This window comes from Rhinolophus ferrumequinum, chromosome 12, assembly GCF_004115265.2.
Source record: "Rhinolophus ferrumequinum isolate MPI-CBG mRhiFer1 chromosome 12, mRhiFer1_v1.p, whole genome shotgun sequence".
In the NCBI taxonomy this organism is placed as follows: domain Eukaryota; kingdom Metazoa; phylum Chordata; class Mammalia; order Chiroptera; family Rhinolophidae; genus Rhinolophus; species Rhinolophus ferrumequinum.
The window spans coordinates 56312229-56332002 of record NC_046295.1 but is presented as its reverse complement, the minus strand read 5'-3'; the positions used below and the strand labels follow the sequence as shown (position 1 = coordinate 56332002).

At 37.0% G+C, this 19774-nt stretch overlaps 1 protein-coding gene across 1 annotated transcript in view; it reads right to left on the bottom strand.

The window, feature by feature from the left end:
- The window catches only part of TMEFF1 (transmembrane protein with EGF like and two follistatin like domains 1), a 72414-nt gene that overhangs the window by 11645 nt on the left and 40995 nt on the right, over positions 1–19774 (bottom strand). Inside the window, exons 6-7 of the mRNA XM_033123334.1 lie at positions 11971–12119; positions 10058–10123 (exon numbers count right to left, since the gene is read on the bottom strand). Of these exons, the coding sequence (XP_032979225.1) occupies positions 10058–10123; positions 11971–12119 (215 nt within the window). The remainder of the gene's footprint in view (positions 1–10057; positions 10124–11970; positions 12120–19774) is intronic.

Here is a 19774-nt window from a genome sequence, read left to right as displayed (position 1 = left end):
CAGGAAGGGAAAATGGAAAGGGGCAGGAAAGGTGAAGACATAGAGACCCAGTCTTCAAAATCAGTCATATTCATTCATTCATTCACTCTGTCTCTGTCTCTCTCTCTTGCCTTTCTCTCTCATATACTTACATATGCACATACTTATTCACGTTTTAGAATGGACTTTTGTACTTGTTTCCCCAGCATATACACTAATACATTAATCCTCAACTCTATGCACCCAGAGTTCCCCAGTGTTTACAGGCTTGCGCATGTGTTGGAAAACTTCCCAGGCTTCCTGCCATTTCTATCTACAGTTCCAGCTTACAGACTGTGCGCATTATTAGCTATGTGACCTTGATCATAGTACTCGCTCTAAGCCTGAGATTTCATAACTCTAAAATCAGGATTATAATAGGACCTATACTTCAGGCAGTTTTGAGAGGATTATGTGAGATGAATAATGCATGCACCAGACCACTAAAACAACCAGCTAGCACATCATATAACAGCAAAGGCTTATCTGCCCCAAATACAGATACAGTTGCTAACATAATTTGAAGAATGTTAATGGAAACAAGGAATGATATAGGAGGTGTGTGTGTGTGTGTGTGTGTGTGTGTGTGTGTGTGTGTGTGTGTGTAGGGGAAGAGCAAGAGAAGTGGGAATAGAGGTGGCAAATGTGGAAAAAACTGACAACTGAAAATGCAGATCTTCTGGCAATCAAAATTTACATATAAAAGGAAAAAGTTTTAATGGTTATTAAGCTCAGTGATAGGATGATTAGAGAGATCATGTCATCCCTAACAAGACCAAACTGATGCCATTTCACCTCAGACTTTATTTATTTACATTGTACTGATTTATGCCTAGAAAAAGAACTGTATTAGAACTCAAGAAATCCACAATGTAAATTCTCAATTCTAAGGATAGCTCTGCTATTTTGTGATCACTTCTCTCTAACGGAGTTGAATAAGACCAGCATTGTCCAACAGAAGTACCACGTGAGACACACATATATCATTTGTTATTTTCTAGTAGCCACCACATTTTTAAAAGTAATAAAAAATAGGTAAGTTAATTTTAATCATATATTTTATTTAATCTATCAAATAAATAGCATTTCGATATATAATCAACATTTTATCTTTAAACTGTGGTATTTTACACTCTTTTTTCCTTCAAAATCTGGTGAGTACCTTATATTCAAAACACATCTCAGTTTAAACGAGCCACATTTCAAGTGCTCAATAGCCACATGTGGCCAGCAGCTACCACAGAATAGATGACGTATTTATCATCTATTGACCATCTTCCATATGTCAGGCACTTTGCTAGGTGCTGGGCACAGAAAAATAATTAAGACATATCCTGACCTCAAAGGGTTCAGAAGGTCTCCTCCAGCTCCCAAACTGTAATTCTGCTATGACAAAAGAAATCAAGCCCTCCTTTGGGGGGTTATATGCCTGAGCACCCACCAGTCTACTATAATACTCATGATAATGTCTTGTAACTATCTGGGTTTTTTTAATCCGTCTCTACCATGAGACTGTGGGCTCCTTTGAGAATCTAGATGTTTGTATTATTCATTTCTGTATAACTCCTAACACGTAGAAAGCAGTACTTTCCTTGCTATGGTTTCAAACTAAGAGTGCTATTCTATGCTTGCAATCAAGGCGTAAGTGATTTAAGGAATGCAGCTGTCTCCTGTAACACTCACCATCCTGCAACTTCTTAGAACATGGTACGTTCATGGTGTGACACAGCATGAGGTATGTAATAATGGGACTATAGAGACTGAGGTTATGTACCAACCTATAAAATAAAGTCCTATAATGTGTATAACAATAGGATTGTGTAGGTCTCTAGAGGCTGTGGTAATGTACTAACCTACCATAAGAAAGTCCTGTAAACAGCAGGAAATTTCAAAAATAAAGTGAAGCTGAAAGCTATCAGAGAATTCTGCTACATGACAGTATAAGAAAAAGGTAACTAATTTAAGAACATTAACAGACAAACTATGGCACCAACAGCTCTTACTGAATGAATAAAGAAATGTGGCCATCAAGCTCTAGACAAAGCTACAGAAGATATAGAAGATATATATTTTTAAAAATGTATGCATGATCCCTGCCCTTAAAAGGCTTATAATCAATTTAGGGAATCAACATATACACACAAAAAGCTGAACAATACAAGGGTCCCACATGGCACTTCATAATTAAATGCCAAATGGTTTCACAACATTAGATGCTATGGAAGTTCAAGTTCAAGGGATAACTCAGGAAAGGATTCATAGACAGGGTAGGACTAAATTAGGTCTCAGAGCATAGATAGATTTAGATGGCGGAACAGTGGAAACCAAAGGGAAGGTTTAACACACAGCATTCTCAAGAACAAGTAGTAGATGAACCTATAAAGAGCTGTACATTCAGACTGGAGAAGAGGGGATATAAGTCAAAATTGGAGAAATAAGGTGAAATCAGATTATGAAAAAACTTGAACTCCAGGTGAGAAATGTTCTCTTAATCATATGAACATGGAAGACACTAAAGGCCTTCTAGCTGGAGAGCAACACAATGAAAGCCATGTTTTACATAAAAAATTACTGAGAGTGGTTGCCTAGGGCTAGTGGTTAGGGGGAATGGGGAATGACTGCTAATGGGTATGGGGTTTCTTTCGGGGAAAATGGTCTAAAATAAGATTATGGTGATGCTTGTATAACTCTTTAAATATACTAAAAATACATCAAATTACATACTTTAACCAGGTGAACTTAATGGTATGTAAAGACTCAAAAAGCTATTGAAAAAAATAATTGGATACCTGCATGCAAGATAAAGAGGCAGGAGAACTAGAGAGACCAGGTTACCAATTAGGAGCTTACTACATAATCCAAACTTGTGACAATGAAAAGTTAAGCTAGAGCTCAGCAATAGAAATAGATATTAGAGATGCAGAAAACAATAAATACAGCTTGAAGAAACTTTGGAAAGTAAATGAGCTCAAAAACTCAGATCTGGAAGGGTCCTTAGAGGCCATCTTTAGTTATAACCCCGAAATCCTCCTTCTACTTGAGCACTTCCAGAGGTATGAAACTCAACATAATACAGTTAATTCCAATATTGCCAAATTTTCCTTCTGTTACATGAAATCTCTCTTAAACTTTGTGTAGATTTCCCATTTCTGTTCACCACCTAACTCACTGCCAACCAAATTTTTCTCTTAAGATCAAACTTCCCCAGTCCTATCCTTTAGTTTGTGACTACCATCTTTAAGAGTGGTGCCCAGGACTAACGCCATACATTCGAGCATTTAGTAGAAGAGAACTGCCCGCTTTGCTAAAGATGCTCTTAATACAGAACTATGTAAAATTACTCTGCTCCAAAAAAGATGTACAAATGGTCAATAAATACATGAAGAGATACTTAATATCACTAATTATTACGGAAATGCAAATCAAAACTACAAGAGAACACCTTACCCATTAGGTCGACTACTATCCCAAAACCAGAAGATAAGCGTTGACAAGGATGTGGAGAATTAGAACCCTTGTGTACTGTCAGCGAGAATGGATACTGGTACAGCCACAGTGGAAAACAGTATGGTGTTTCCCCAAAACATTAAAAATCGAACTTCCATATAATTCAGCAATTCCACTTCTGGGTATATAACCAAAACAACAACAAAAATGGAAACCAGGGTCTTGAAGAGGTAGCTATAAACCCATGTTTGCAGCAGCATTTTTCACAGTAGCTAAAACAGGGAAGTAACCCAAGTGTCCATCAACAAATGAATGGATAAACAAAATGTGGTATATACAATGGAGTATTATTCCGTCTTAAAAGGAAAGGAAATTCTGACATACTACAAGATGGACGAACCTTGAGGACATTATGTTAATTAAAATAAGTCAGTCACAAAAAGACAGACACTGCATGATTCCACTTACATGAAGTACTTAGAGTAGTCAAAATTGTAGAAACAAGTAGAATGGTGGCTGCCAAGGCAGAGAGGAGAGGGTAACGGGAGTTACTATTTTATGGGTATAGTTTCACTTTTACAAGATGAAAAGAGGTCTAAAGATGGATAGTGGTATGCTTACACAACACCATGAATGCATTTAACACCTCTGAGCTGTACACTTAAAAAAATGGTTAAGATGGTAAATTTTATGTATATTTCACCACGATTTTAAAAGTTGGGGGAACAAACTAAATGTGAGCCTAATAACAGGAGGTTCAGCAGGGAATGTAGTAGGCTGAATTCAAATTTAGACGTCCAGTCATCCAAAAAGTATTTATTAAGCACTGTTATATTCTAGGTACTATGGAAGTTCTTGGAGTTTCAGGCAATGGCAGGACACACAAAATGTAAGTACAAAGACTCACTAGGCAACCTGAATATATAAAACTTGTGCTTAAAGAAAGATCAAGGCTGGAGAACAAATTTTCACCAATCTGATAGCTGAGAGTAGGTTAAATATCCTAAAGGAAATTAAGAAAACAACGGGGGCAGAACAGACTTTTGGAAGAGTTGTAACACAAGAGAAAGAGCACCAGGGCTGAAGGTCAGAAAGTCTGAATCCAGTCCTTGCTCTGCCATTCTACATGACCCACAAAATCTCAGTGTCAGCTTCTGCAGCTGTGATGAGCATTACTTAACAACACAAATATGTGAAAGCACCTGGCACATAGTAGGGTGCTCGAATGATATTGTTGAATGGGTGAATATCCTACTGATGTTACTCATAAATCATATTCAATATGCTATAGACAGGAAGACCTTTGAGCACAGCCAGGCTACCAACACTGAAACTAGAACATAAAAGTATTAATACTCACCATAACATCAGAAAAGGAATTCAGCGATATAGCATTTAATATTCAGAGAAATCCTAGGCAATAGCTGTTACTGCCCTACTTTATAGATGTGATGATTGAGGCTCAGAAAAATCAGGCCTCCCAGCCTTTAAGTGTAGACCAAGTCTGACTCCAGAACACAAGCTCTTAACCGTCACACTATTTTTTCGCCAAGCTTCCCTGGGAGATGTGTAGGGAATGGACAAAAGCAGAATGTGCCAACACCTGCTCTCTAGGCCAAGTAAATTAATAACTTCAAAAAGGAAAAGTAAAAAGGCTTTAAAGATACCATAAAGCACGGTTTCAGAAACCCAAGCAGAGACGCAGCCTCGCTCAGCAAGAACTGGGCACGGAACGGTCCCGTCTAAACAATGCCCTCAGGCAAGTGGTGACAGGCTCCAGGAACAACAGCTGCAACTGCTGGTCTCTGAACAGTGTTTGTGTTTGTGCAATACACACAGTGGACTGGTCACCCAGTGGCTCCTTCCACCACAGAAGCATTCAGAAACAAATCCACCACCATAAGCAGTGTTTTCAGTACAAAGGAGAGGCCAGTCTAAGTGATGATGTGATGAGAAAACCCCGCACCAGATGGCATACCTGCAAAGACATGTCCCACTGGCTTTTAGTCCTGGGCTCTCAGTGTACAATCCAAATAAAGCAGGAGGAGATGTATTAACAGCCAAGACATGGACCTAGAAGGCAACTGCTGAGGCCACAACTATATCAATTCTGCAGCAGTAACTCTAGGGCTCATTATTTCTACAAATCCCTCCAGTTTTGAAATTCAACATACTCTTTCTTGCTTCCCCTATATTACCCTGCACCCCAAGCTTCCTCACTAACATATCCCTCTATTCATGCTTCCTCACCCCAATCTCCTCGGACCCCATCATAGAATTATCTACCTAAGTATAAACTCCTACTTACTCTCCAACACCTCCCACTCTCTCATTTCTAAACCCCGCTGTTTTCCACACCAACCCTAATTCTTCCTTTCCTAGGCTTTCCACTTTGCCTAGTGAAACACTTTTTCTTAACATGAATGAACTCATCCACCTCTTCAGCTATTCCTTTAGCAAGTCCTCCTTTCACCTCCCTGATTACCAAGATCACATTACTTCCTACAAACCCTTTCCTTTCCCCTTCCCCTGCTGTGCTCACCACCTGTCAGCTGCAGATCAGCATTCCACTCTCTCTCCCAACAACCTTCCTCTCTGGGGGGTCTTTGCCATCCACTTACACAGCCTTCTAACCATCCTCATCATCACCTTCACCTCGGTCCACAACGCACACCCTAAGACGTCCTCCATTGCTGTTAGCAACTGGCTCAGTCTTACCTCCTGATGAAGCGGAATTTATCAATACCGTTTTTAAAAGGGCGTATCTAAAGAGCTGTATTAAACTATGCAAACAAAGGTCACCAAATAATGGAAACAACAATATTTGGTATCTCGGTATCTCTAGTATGCTTGGTCAGCTGGAATAGAAACTATTGAGACAATGAGGACATAGGTGGGGTGAGCTGAAGCTCAGGAAAGAAGCAAAAATGTCTTGGTAATTAAAAGGTGTTATGGTTAAATTTTAGACTGTATGAAAATATCTTTCGATAAAAATGGCCACATTAAAATGTCATACGCCATAAAGGAATTTTCTGGGTAGATGGAAATGTTATAGGTTGTGTGGTATACATGGGGTGTATCCATTTGTCCAAACTGATAGCTAACATTTGTGCATTTCAGTGTATGTAAATTATACCTCAAAAAAACACCTGTACAGTAAGATAATGATAATCAAGTGGGTGAGGGTATACAGATAAAACAAGAATGCTGATTACCTGTTGAAGGTGGGTATTGGGGACGTGATGGTTCATTATACTACTCTGTTGTTATATGTTTGAAATTTTCTATAATCAAGGTTTTTAAATGGCACATACCCATCTCCCACACATCTCGTGCTCAACCTTACATCCTTATGACTTCAGCATCTACAACAAAGAAAGCTTCTAACACTGCAATTTCACTTTTTACCGATGGTTTTCCTGCAGCCCAAGAAAAGCACTAATTCGGCCACCGTACTGGACATGCAAATGCTCCATGTCACGAGCACTCTTCTCCAAGAGCCCAATTTAAAAGACCTTTCTTGCTCAGCACTGTCTTACAATTTTCCAGCTACTTGCTGATGCTGTGTTCCTGCTTTTCACTGTGTAGCCTCCATCCCTCGGTCCTTGGCTACCTACCTAGTCTTGGCTGTGTACTGGGATCAGAAATATTTACTGAGGGCCTCCTATAAATGCCTTTGGAAATGAAAAAATAAAAGCAAAGGGGGTAAAAATACAAAATAGAGGTAGCCTTTGACCTCTGATTCCTTACTATTAGAACATACCTTAAGTCTCACAATCTGGATTTTGCCTTCATAACTATAGAAATTCCTTGGTCTCCTTGTCTTCAAATTCAAGGCTCATCCTCTAAGCAGTTTCACCTCCTAGCCTACCTTTCCTTTGGCTTCTGTGACACTATTCTTCACAGTTTCTTCCTCTGGATCCTTTCTGCTTCACCCTAAGTTAGACCGCCTCAACTTTCTAAACAGCAGTGCTGTCCGACAGAATTTTCTACAACGCTAGGCATGATCTGTATCTGTGCAGCCCCATACGTGGCTACTGAACAACTTGAAATTAGGCTAGTATGACTGAGAAACAAAACCTTTCATTTTAATAAATTTGAATTTAAATAGCCACTATACTAGACAACGCAGCTCTAGAATCTCTCTCACTCATTCTCATGACTTCAGTTATCACCTCTAGTCCCAAGGACTGACTCATAAATTTATGCTGAACAAAGTCATCTGGATGATTTCCACAAGTAATTCAAACTCTAAAATAATCACCTCCACCATTAACTCCTCCCTTACCTAACCCCAAACACCTTTCTCTTCCCACCCTCCTTAGTTCGATAAACAGAATCCATCATCCAAGTCATGTGAGCTTGAACTCTTATTCCTCATATTCAAGCAGATGTCTATTCTTTTTGAGTCTATCTAAATGATCTCCCTGACTTCAGTCCAATGTATGTAATGAGCACAATGTTCCTGTCAGATATCACTCATTCAACTGGCTAACTTTGTAGCCTTGCCTTTTTCAAATATATTAATGATTCTCCACTGTCTACAAATAAAGTTCAAATTCCCTAGGCTAATATAATATTCAAGACACTACACAATCTGGCACCAAGCTATCTTTCTAGTCTTGCCTTCTACTTCTACCTCTTAAGCACCCTACCAACCAGTGAAAAAAGGATTCCTTAGCATTCTCCAATACATCCTATCATGTTTGCATCCATACTTCTGCTCATGCTCTTTCATCCTCCTTAAATAGCCTTCTACCACTGTCTAAATCTTAATCATCTTTTAAGGTTCAGCTCAAATTCTACCTCTTCCATGAAGTTTCTCAGATTTTTCACTATCCTCCACCAAACAGTAATCTCTTCTTTTCTGAATTCCCATTTCACTTTTTAATCACACTACATTTATGACAACAACCAATTTCAATTTCTACTTTGTTAGAAGTGGGTTATATTCATTTGTTATAGCACAAGCTCTTTAAAGATGGATGCTGTGTATAAGAGGGTACTATGCTAAGTGAAATAAAACATCTTTCTGTCTACCAATAGTGTCTGGTAAAATGACCACTATAAAGTAGGCACATAATAAACTGTATCTAATGATTACGATCATTTCATTTCAGTTACAGATCAATTCTTATGTGGAAAAATTTTCAGTATTTCAGAAGTAGCCTGGCACTAAATTATCCCTGTGATTTTTATCAAGGGCAGACAAGTATTTTGGGCATACACAATTCCCCAAACTGCCTAAAGTATGAGCTTCTACCTACTGAAAAATAGCTTTCCTATTGTGGACAGCATAGAGAATAAAACTGGGGCTGATCTATTATGTCTCTTATGGGAATACAGGAGATTTCCTACTTTAAATACAACACTTTGTATCAACACAGGAAACTGATATTTCAGGGGCTCATGGGATATAACTGATTCAGGTTTGACATGATTCAAGTGAGGGAAATAAATTATTCAATGATAACGATGGCCACCATTTTATGGAGCACTTATGAGTATGTCAGAAAATTTTTATGAAACTCTATGAGATAGATACTATTACTATCCTCATTTTACGTATTTTTAGAAAGTAGGCATACAAGGTAGATCACACATCTAAAAAAAATTGCCCATTAGTATAACCAAACAAATGAGTAAAAGATGCATATGTGAAAATGCAATTATATAGAAGTCCTGGACCACGAGCCCCAAGGTCTAGACTTGCTTCAGTTCACTTGATATAACCTCATTGAACCTCAGTGTTCCCATTGGTTTTTAACCCTCAGAGTAGATGTGAGAATCAAATGAAATAATGGATATGAAAATGAGAAGTGACGATGTATTGGACTTGAGATCAAGGGACATGGAATCTAATCTCTGCTCTGACCTTCACTACATGTAAGACTTTGTATAAATAAATCCTACAGCTTCTTTGAGCTGCATCCATTCCGTTGATAAATATGGGGCACCTACGTATGTGCCAGACAGTCTGCTAAGTGTTAGGAACACAAAAGTGAACACGATACAGTCTCCTGTCCTCACAGAACTCATAGCCTAGAGGGAGATACAAATGAGTAAGAAAAGACAATTATAATTAGAGTAGGTTAAATGCTTGGGTAGGGTAGTACGTAAAAGGGGCACCTCGTCTAGATTTAAGGGTCAAGGAATACTTCTCAAAGGGAAATGACTTCTAAGCTAAGCCTGAAATTATGAATATTAGTCAGGCAAACAAGCGTTCCAGGCAGAAGGAACAAGGTTGAAAGACCTGTGCATAGAGGGCCAGTGTTAATAGTAGGTTCTAGAGAAGTGGAGAGGATTTAAAAAGCAAATATGAGGGATATTTCTATATTTCTTACAATTGCCTGTGAATCTACAACTATCTCAATAAAAATTTTCAGTTTAAAAAGCGTATCTGAGAAGACTCTGTAAATTGAGAAGCAGCTGAGCTATTTCAGTTAATATTATTACTAATAATCAACTGCATCATGTATATTGCTACAGAGAGCAAAGTTGGAAGGGTTGTTACAATGGACATGGAACTAAGGACAGCTAGTGACCATATTTCAATAGTTGGCCCAAATTTGGTTAAATCATGATTCAGTACCTTTGACATCGGGTCGATATTGTAGTCCATCATCTTTCTTTCCCAACAAACTAGTGTCATCTGTGTCTATAAGAGAAAACAGTTTTCAAATTAAGATACATATGTTTAAGTATATATCACACCATGAAAACTCCCAAATATTCCAAATGCTCAAGGTCCTTTCCAACTCTGTCCACTTATCCTGCTCACATTTTCCACCATCCTCTTCATCTATTGTGCCACTTCTATCACAGGTCTCAAGGCATCCCAGATATACATACGTGCTGTGCATGATGAGCAGTCTAATTTCATGGAGACTTCAGGTCAAATGCCATCTCCTTAAAAAGTGTTCCCTGTGCAAACTAAAATAACACTTACCCTGAATAAAAAGGATTAATCATTTCTCCAAGAGACAATGGTCTCAAGATTTACCTTCTACTACTGTTTCCCTGGAAACATATTAGATTAAGATAAATGTAGGATCTCAGCTGTGTTATCAGGCAAATTTACTATCAAAATGACCCCTAACTGGAGAATTGTATTGGGACTGGGATGACTGTAAATGAACCATAAGTACCTGTGGGGAAGCGCAAGCTTGGGATTCCCAATACACAGTGGGGGAGGAAAGGACAGGCATAGTTAGGTTGGATGGAAATATTATAGAAGGGACCAATATAAAAGTTAAGGACCAAGTATGCCAAAGGATTCTAAATCTGTATGAATTTCCATTAACAAATTTTTCAAGCTTGGCCAACCGCTCTGAATCTGAAATTCCAGGTAGTACCATTCAACCATGCACCAGTTCCTCTGAAAAAATACTCTTTCTCTAAGCTATTCTTTCAACTTAGCCTCTAAATGCCACCCCATGAAAGAAAACAAACCATGCTACTTCTTCGTGATCAAAGCTAAGTGGACTGTCTACCTACAAGGGGTCCCTATCAGCAAATGGCTGCCTCCACCATGCCCACAGCTGACCCCTACCTGGAAATCCTCAGATGAGTTTTCTGGGTATTCTTTGGTAGCCGAGACCAGAAGTATTGCAATCAGTTGTGCAATATTTCACAAATAATTTGTTACCGATATAAAGTACCAAACTTTGGATTATAGCTTTTTTCCCCCATAGCTCAGATAAAAACATACCCCTTTAATAAGTCTGAAAAAGGCAGGGGGTTGAGAGGGGGTGATTAGACCTGGTAAGCAAGAACGATGTACAATCCTAGTTCATGAGAATGAGCCTGGCCCTTGAGTGTTTTACGAAAAGATACATTATCCTAGCCCGTGTGCATATTGCTGAGGAAAGAAGGTTTGAGAACCTCTGCCTTTAGTGACTGGGTATTTCTACTAGGGATGGAAAACAAAAACTCATTCTTAGTTGGTATCATAGCTTCTAAACTATGCAAAAAGCAAGAAGGGCAAAAAATAAAATTCAACTGAAGGCAATAATTCTTCCTTACATTCTATAACTTCACACCAACAGCTCTAAAAGTAAATAATACGTAGTGGCGAAAACTATAGAGAGAATGTGAAAACAGAGTAAACTACTATACTCTAGAAAAAAAAAAGATGAAGAAATATATGGCAACATTTATAGTTTTACTATAATTAACATAAGTTGACTAATTCTTAAATAGCTATAATTACAAATTTGAGACAACCTTTAAGAACTATAACTTTTATCTACAAATACTTGTTAGAATCAGCTTATTAACTAAATAAACAACCGAAAAGCATGGTTTGAGTCTTGAGAAGATGAAAATAAATGAAAAAAACTCGAATATAATAACAGAACAAAGAAATTCTAAAGTGTAATAAAAGAAAATAAAGCATCAAAGATTTCTCATTTTACAAATTTGGAACACTACCAAAATGTACAAATAAGATTAGCGACACATAATATTAAAGACAGATCTCTGGATAAGTAAAGTGGATTTTACCTGTGCAATGACCAAGATGCCTTATATCAATTTGTTCTTGCTTTATACAAGATGCTTCTCGAACAAAACAGGGATTATTATAGGAACTCCCATCAGAAGCACACACAGGATTAAAACTGTATCCACTGCAATCTATATTACATACACACCTGTAGGAAAAAAATTGTTTTAAGTCACTGATAAAAGTTTAAGCAAAACAAATGCTCAGTTAACAATTTCTTTCAGGTGAGAATTTATAGATAAGTTCATCCAGATATTAATTAATCCAGTGGTTTCTCTAGAATTTTCATATCTAGATACAATAATCAGGAGATGTCAAATGTCACCAACATTAATTAAAAAGCAACATGGTAGATTAGAAAGGACACAGAATTATTAGTCAAAAGTCATGAATCGAAATCCTAGCCCAACTAATCACCAGATTTATGGCCAGATTCTTCCTGTAAGTCTTAGTTTAATGATCTGATGGGAAAAAAAGTGGTAATAATATACCTACCTCACGAAATAATTGGGAAGATTTGAAAAATAACAGAACAACTAAATCTAGTTGGGAATATAAAAATAATAAATGCAGAGACTCTTTTGTTTCTAGCAACATGGTGGACTAGCAGTGTGGACTAACTCTCCTACTGAAACAAAAAATACCAGATAAAATACTTTTAAACATTTTCTCCAATGCATTCATACATTGGCAAGAAAGCAAGAAATATGCAGCACAAAAGTTAAATGAAGACAGGAACAGAGAAAGGTCAATTGAGGTTTGTTAAAGCTGATTTTTCACCTTGAAGGTATTTGCCAAACTGGGTACATTGAATTACAAACTTTTTTGGCTGTGCTGGCCTCTGGGAACAGAGACAAAGATTACTGACCCAGCTAAGGTGGGGAGTCTAGAAACCCAAGAAAAGCTGGTATCTCAAAAAGCTACTACCCTCAGCATAAGGGTAAACTAGAAATAAGTTACCATATTTTAAACAGGGGACTCTTTAAAGGGGGGAGAAAAGCACTGGCCTGAGCCAAAGCATTGAAGAGAGGAAAGAAAAACATCTCCCCTGAGAATTCAAAACCATAAGCCAGTCTCACATGGGTAATCACAACTTGAAATACGACTTGGGTGTTCTAAAAACCTCAAGCTCAGAATTTATTTCAGGAGTCAAGGAGTGAAAGGGGCCCTAGGCAACTGACAGAAGCAAATGCAATGTCCTCTGGAGAAACCCAACTTGATTATCCTAGACCTCAAACATTTTCCAAAATACAGTTCTGAGAAAAATCGGCATCTCACACACACACTCACTCACTTACATATCCACAACAAACAAGGAATTAAAACACCATGAACAGAGCAAGCCAATTTAAAAAAAAAAAAAAAAAACAAATAGAACTTCTAATAAATAAAGAATGTATTATTAAAAATAAAAAAAATCAATGGGCAGATTTTAACAGCAGATTAGATCAAGTAAATGTAGATTAATGAACTGTAAGACACATCAGAGGAAATCACCCAGATCACAGAAGAAAGTCAAAGAGACATATAAAAAAAAATAGCAAGAGACATGGAGTTAAAGGAAAGAGGCAAAGGCAATATTTTCAGCAATTTCTCATCAAACGTTCTAAAATGATAAAAAAGATAATCTAAATATCTAAGAAACCTAATAAATTCCAAACAGGATTACTGTAAAGGAATCTAGACGCTGAAATATCACAGTGGAATTTTATAACAACAAAAAAGAATATTTTAAAAGCAGCCAGAAAAGAGAAAGATTACCTTCAAAGAAGAAACAATAAGGACAAGTGTCTTCAAAAACAATACCGAAGCCAGATTGTCTATTTAAAGCCAAAAGACAGTGAAATAATACCTACAATATTTTGAGATAAAATAGAATTCTGTGTCAAGGGAAATAGCTTTCATGAATGAAGATAAAACTAATTTGGAAAAAGTAAAAACTTAAGAGAGTTTGTCACCTGCTGTCAGTAAAAAATAATTCTAAAGGCAGTAGCAAAATGATCCTATAAGGAAAATCTGAAACGCAAACACAAATGAAGAACAAAAGCATAAATATGTAGGTAATGTTAACGAAATACTGACTATATTAAGAAAACAACAACAATGCTCTGTGCAGCTAGTAGTTTTTTAAAAACAGTAAATTAAAATACATTATAATGATAGTACACAAATTTGGAAGGACTGAAATTATTGTGTTTTAAGAAAAACATATTGATGACCTTTAGACTGTGATAAATTGAATATGCGTGTTAAAATTGCTTAGGTTACCACTAAAAAAGGAACACACAAATGCTGAAACCCATAGAGGAAAAAACAAAAATCCAAAAAGAGACAGAAACAAAGGACAGGGAAGACAAAAGTATAAAATAATAGAAAAAAATCAAAATACATCAGTATTTTTAAAATATATTCAAGTTAACTAAATTTTCCAGTTAAAAAATAAAGATAGGCTGGGTAAAAATATAAGAGCCAGCTACATGCTGCATACAAGATATAATATAAATATAATGATGACATAATAGATGGGTCGTATGGTAATACATTATAAATGTATGCAATACCACTGAACTGTACACTTAAAAAGAGTTCAGATGGGAAATTTTATGTTATGCCTATTTTGCCACAATAAAAAGATTGGAAACATATTTAATGACACAAAAAGTTGAAAATGAAAGGATAGCAAGAGATATACCATACCTGGTATGAAAGAAACCTCGTATGGCTATATCTAATATCAGACATAAGAGACTACACAGCAAAAGGATTATGAGAAAGAAAAGCCCTTCATAATAATAAAAAGTTTCATTCACTGGGAAGACAGAATAATTCTAAACATTTTAAGATAGCCTCAAAATCTATAAAGCAAAAATTCATCAAACCACAATGAGAAACAGCCAAATCCACCATAGATTTTAAGATGCCTCTCTCTACAGTGATATATCACGCAGATTAAAACACCGGTAAAACTGTTTCGGGAACAGTAAAAGGCTCAGCAACAAGGGCAGGATAGCATTCCAATCCAATGAGGAGAAAAAAGCGATTCAGCAGCAGTGGGCACTGCAGCTCAGCCAGGACCCGACCACCTGGGTCACGTGTATGGAAGAAGTGGGCACTCCTCAGTGGGATGGTACCACTGCATGAAGACCAAGAACTGGGAGAACCAACCATCGCTACTGCTTTCAATGGCACACGAAGAAAGAAAATGGAACTCCCATCTAAAGAGGAAAGTCTAGCTCAGTGAAAGACTGAGCAGAGCAGGAAAATAACCAACTGCAGAGGCCACTGATACCACTGATTACAGCAAGTACAGGTTTTTGCAGACTGGTGACAGTTAGCAGAGGGCAGGATGCCCAAAGTACTATAGTGGAAAGAAGTATTTCGGGAAACATGACAAATACAAAACATTAAACAACTATTTACTCTGCACCTACTGGAGGGTATAGTCAGTCATATTTGCCTCATTTATGCCTGGCTACAACAAATTATGAATAGGGAAACTAATTATAAAGGAAATTAAAAAGCGCAAGATCACAAACTAATAATAAGTGGCTGTGACTGTGTTTTCTCTTCACAGCTGTTACATAAAATAGGTATCTGCATAGAAGGTGACAAATGAAAGAAGATAAGTATTTTCCACATTTATATCATGAAAAATCTTTTCACTAAACTGATTTCGCTTTTTTCTCAAACATGCCAGAGACACTCCTGCCCCAGGGTTTCCCCTCCTTCACTTTTTCCTCAAACGTCCACCTGGCTCGATCCCTCACTTCTTTCAAGTTTTTCCTCAAATCTTAAAAGAATGGCTGGAAATTAAATCTCTAAGGATCCATTTAATAACTAAGAAAGGAACTATGGAGTAAATCCAGTGAAAATTAAAAAAGGGAGGGAGTGAATATAAATGACATAGATATGAATATGGATATAGATACAGCTCAGCAGAAATAGAAAACAAAGTTACAATGAAAAAGATCAATAAAGCCAAAAGTTGCTCCTTTGTAAAAGACTTTTAAATTGACAAAGCAGGATGAGAAAAAACAGTATTAGGAATGAAAAAAACTATAAATTCAAAGGGGATTATGGATTAAAAGAGAATAAAAAGTTATTATAAACAACTTCATGCCAGCAAGTTGGAAAACAGGTGAAACTAATAACTTTTAAAAAATATTAACTATCAAATTTTACCAAAAAAGAAATAAAAGCTGAATGTACTATAACGATTAAAGAAATCAAATCAGTTGTTTATTTGTTTTTTTTAAAAATTCCTCAAAGACAGTATCAGATCCAGGTGTTTCCTTAAAAAGAAAATTCATGAACATATTCATTCTAATCATTCGAGAAACAGGTAATTCTATTATTACACAAAGTTGTATAGAGAATAAAAAGAACACTCCCTAATTTATTTTATAGGGCCATATAGCCTTACAGAAATAAACAAAAGTACAGATCATAACTTATTGAATAAAAATGAATAAGAGAAAATCTCATCCTTACTGAAGACAGAATACCACCTAATAAGGCAAAGGCACAAAAAAGATATTGCAATCATAAAACAACAATAGGATGCTACAAAAAACAATGACTATATGAACAAAAATGATCTCTTGGAAATGAAAAATTACAGCAGAAATGAAAAACCCAAAAAAGTACTATAAGATAAAGCTAAAGAAACCTTTCGGAAAGCACAGCAAAAAAATTTTAAAGTACATAATAGGAGAGCAAAGAAAATTAAGAGACTAATCCAGGATGTCCAACATCCAAATAATAGAAGCAACCAGAAAATAGAAAAGAGAGGAAAAGAAATCATCAAAGAACTAACTGGAAAATTTCTCAAATCAGAAGTCACTAAGTTTCTAGGAAAGGGCATAACACTGTGAAATTTCATTACACTGGCGACCAAAAGAAGATGCTTCGAGAGAGAAAAAGAAATCAAAAGGTTAGAATTGGAGTAACTTCAGGTTTCAACAAGTAACACTGGAAGCTAGATGACAACAGAGCAATGCTTTCACAATTCTGAAGGAAAACTATCTCACCTAGAATTATGTACTTGCCAAGTTATAGCGTTAGGTATAGGGAAAAAAACACTTTCAAACATTAGGTCTCAAAAATGTTTTATATCTAGAACGCTTTTGCAAGAAGCTACTAAAAGATACATGTATACTAAAATAGGAGAGTAAAACCAGGAAGTTAACGGCAAAAAAAAAAATACAAGAAACAGAGTGTCCTATATGGGACAGATGTAAAGGAATTTACAGAATATTTGTGGTATAACTAATATACAGTGCCTACTGACTTCCCCAGAAGGGAATCTTGTAAACTCTCTGGGAAGCCAAAAGCCAGGCTCTGACCCAAAGATTGTTCAATGTATCATCTTCTGTAAGCCTTGACGTAATAGTGGCACTACCGCCGTTTCTTTCCATGTCTGAGTTAATGCTCGGTACAGGTAATATGGCAATATTCTACTGTGTACCCCAGGTGTTAGGTACATAGGTGTAGTACTCTTTAAATTGCACATGTATGTTTTAAATACTTCTGTATGCAATGTACATTTGACAATAAAAGTTTTAAATAAAGCATAGACCAGTATGTATACAGTGCTGTCATTAGTTTTAAAAAAGGAAAAGAGAGTACATGTACCTGTTTGCTTGCACATGCATAAAACATCTCCAGGAGATTCAATAAGAAACAGATCACAGAGACTGTCTCTAGCAAAGGCAACTGGCTGGCTGGGGAACCGGGTGGAAAACAGACCTTACATTGCAATGCCTTTTGAAGTTTTTGAATTTCTAACACTGCAGATTTCAAAGGCACGAATGCATACATAAATAAACGATTCGATTAATTCTATGATTTAGCTCCATGATTTTGGCAAATCACTACTCTGTCTTTAAAATAGGGATAATACCTCATACTACTGGTGAAAGAATCAAATAAGCTTTTGTAAAAAGCCCTTTGAAATCAAATACTATGCACATCTGAAGGTGTATCATCATCATCATCATTATTCCTGAAAAATATCTATCCTTTCCCTTCCTTTCTCCTTACTCTACATAACAAGTGCCATTCCTCTCGATATGGTAAGTTTATTTAGCATTAGGAAAACTGGCTTAAACTAATTCATGTGAAGTTATTCAGATTTAACAAACACCTAATAAAGCCTGCAACAAGTTCAGTACAGTATTAGTCTTTTTCACATATTAAAGCCTCAAAATGACCCTGTGTGCAGCTCTAAGTGAATAACAAAGCCCCAGTGTGAACTGCCATGAAATCACTAAAGACGTATGGAGGAACCCAAAGATACCCAACCTTATGGCAAGTTCATCAGGTATAAAAATCAGCAAGACAAAGTCCCCGTCCTCAGGGAACCCACAGTCTGCTAGTGATTCCAACAGTATAACAGGTGCTATGCAGAGGTTGCTTTTTAAGACCAGGGAGGGACACAGAATAAGACCACCTAACTCATAGGGACTGTGGGAGAGCAAGGGACACTTCCAAGAAGAGGTACTTGCGGACTTCTGACCCAAGTCACACTTCATCCAAGTCTAGAAGGAAGAGTAGGAATTAAACAAGTACATAAACAGGAATAGGACTCCAGGCTGAAGAAATAACAGTGTCAAAGAGTAACAGAGCATTCAGAAAACAGCAAGAGGTTACAGGGAAATTGCGTGTGCAAAACACACCTCTCAAAGGAAACCGTGACTGGCAGCTGTGTAGAGCTGTAAGAACACAATTTTGGACAAAGGAGCCTGTCATTGCTAACATCCAATTTATATTTCACATAAAATAAAGTTCGATGGTGTTTATTTCCTGTTATCAGAAGGAAAAGAACAGCATACAATTACTTTTCCATTATAATCTAAGGGGCCCTGGAAAGAATTTATTAAACCTGAATCGTTTTAAATGTCTACTATCCTATATTTCCAGATTAAGGCAATGCTAAATGACGAAAATTATCGTCATCTCTGATTAGGAGGAAATAAGAATAGAAGAGTAGATAGTGGTAGAAAGGGTACTTCTTTGGTTCTTTTTTTAAAAAAGTGTATGTGGCTCCCAGAAAACAGACCATAATGGAGAACACAGATTCTCTGCTTCAACGGGGAAAAGATTTCACTGCACCTTCTGAGGGAGAGACTCATCAGACTGTGATACTGACCAGCAATCTGTGTCAAAACTGAAAATGGTCACTAAAAAGGGCAGAGCTGTCCAGCAGGTGGGTTAACTGCTTATCAACGCTGTCTGTCATACGGCACACTTACATGACTCTCTGAGCAACTCAGAGGTCTTCCATTCCTCAGGGGAAAAAATGGGAAAAGTATCTCCAAAGAGACTGACATCAAAGAGCATGAAGAGCAGGAATTATTTCCATAAAATGCAGGGCAGACAAAGTTCAAAGAAATAATTTGAGGATTTTTTTATACCTCACCTGTGATGACATTATGCCTGATGATTCTATAGACTGACTCCTCAAACCACTCGTAGGCACGGAATTAAGTCAGATATTTCAAAGGTACTGAGGTGAAGGAGCTCTGTGATTACTTGGCCCCACTGTCCAGACAAACAGCTCATGACTATCTTGCAGCAATAACGTCAGCATTGGACAGATTAGAAATACTGTTTAGAAAAAGAGGGGTGCCTAAGAATATATGGTTTAAGAAATATAACTTCTTATAAAGCAGATACTGTTTGCAACTTTTAAGACTAAGTAGAGAGTCTATCCACTGTGTTTCACAATGGTCACCATGGAATCCTGAAACCTCACCTATTTGGGAGTCAAATTTCTTGGAACCTCAACTGCCTTACCCTGAA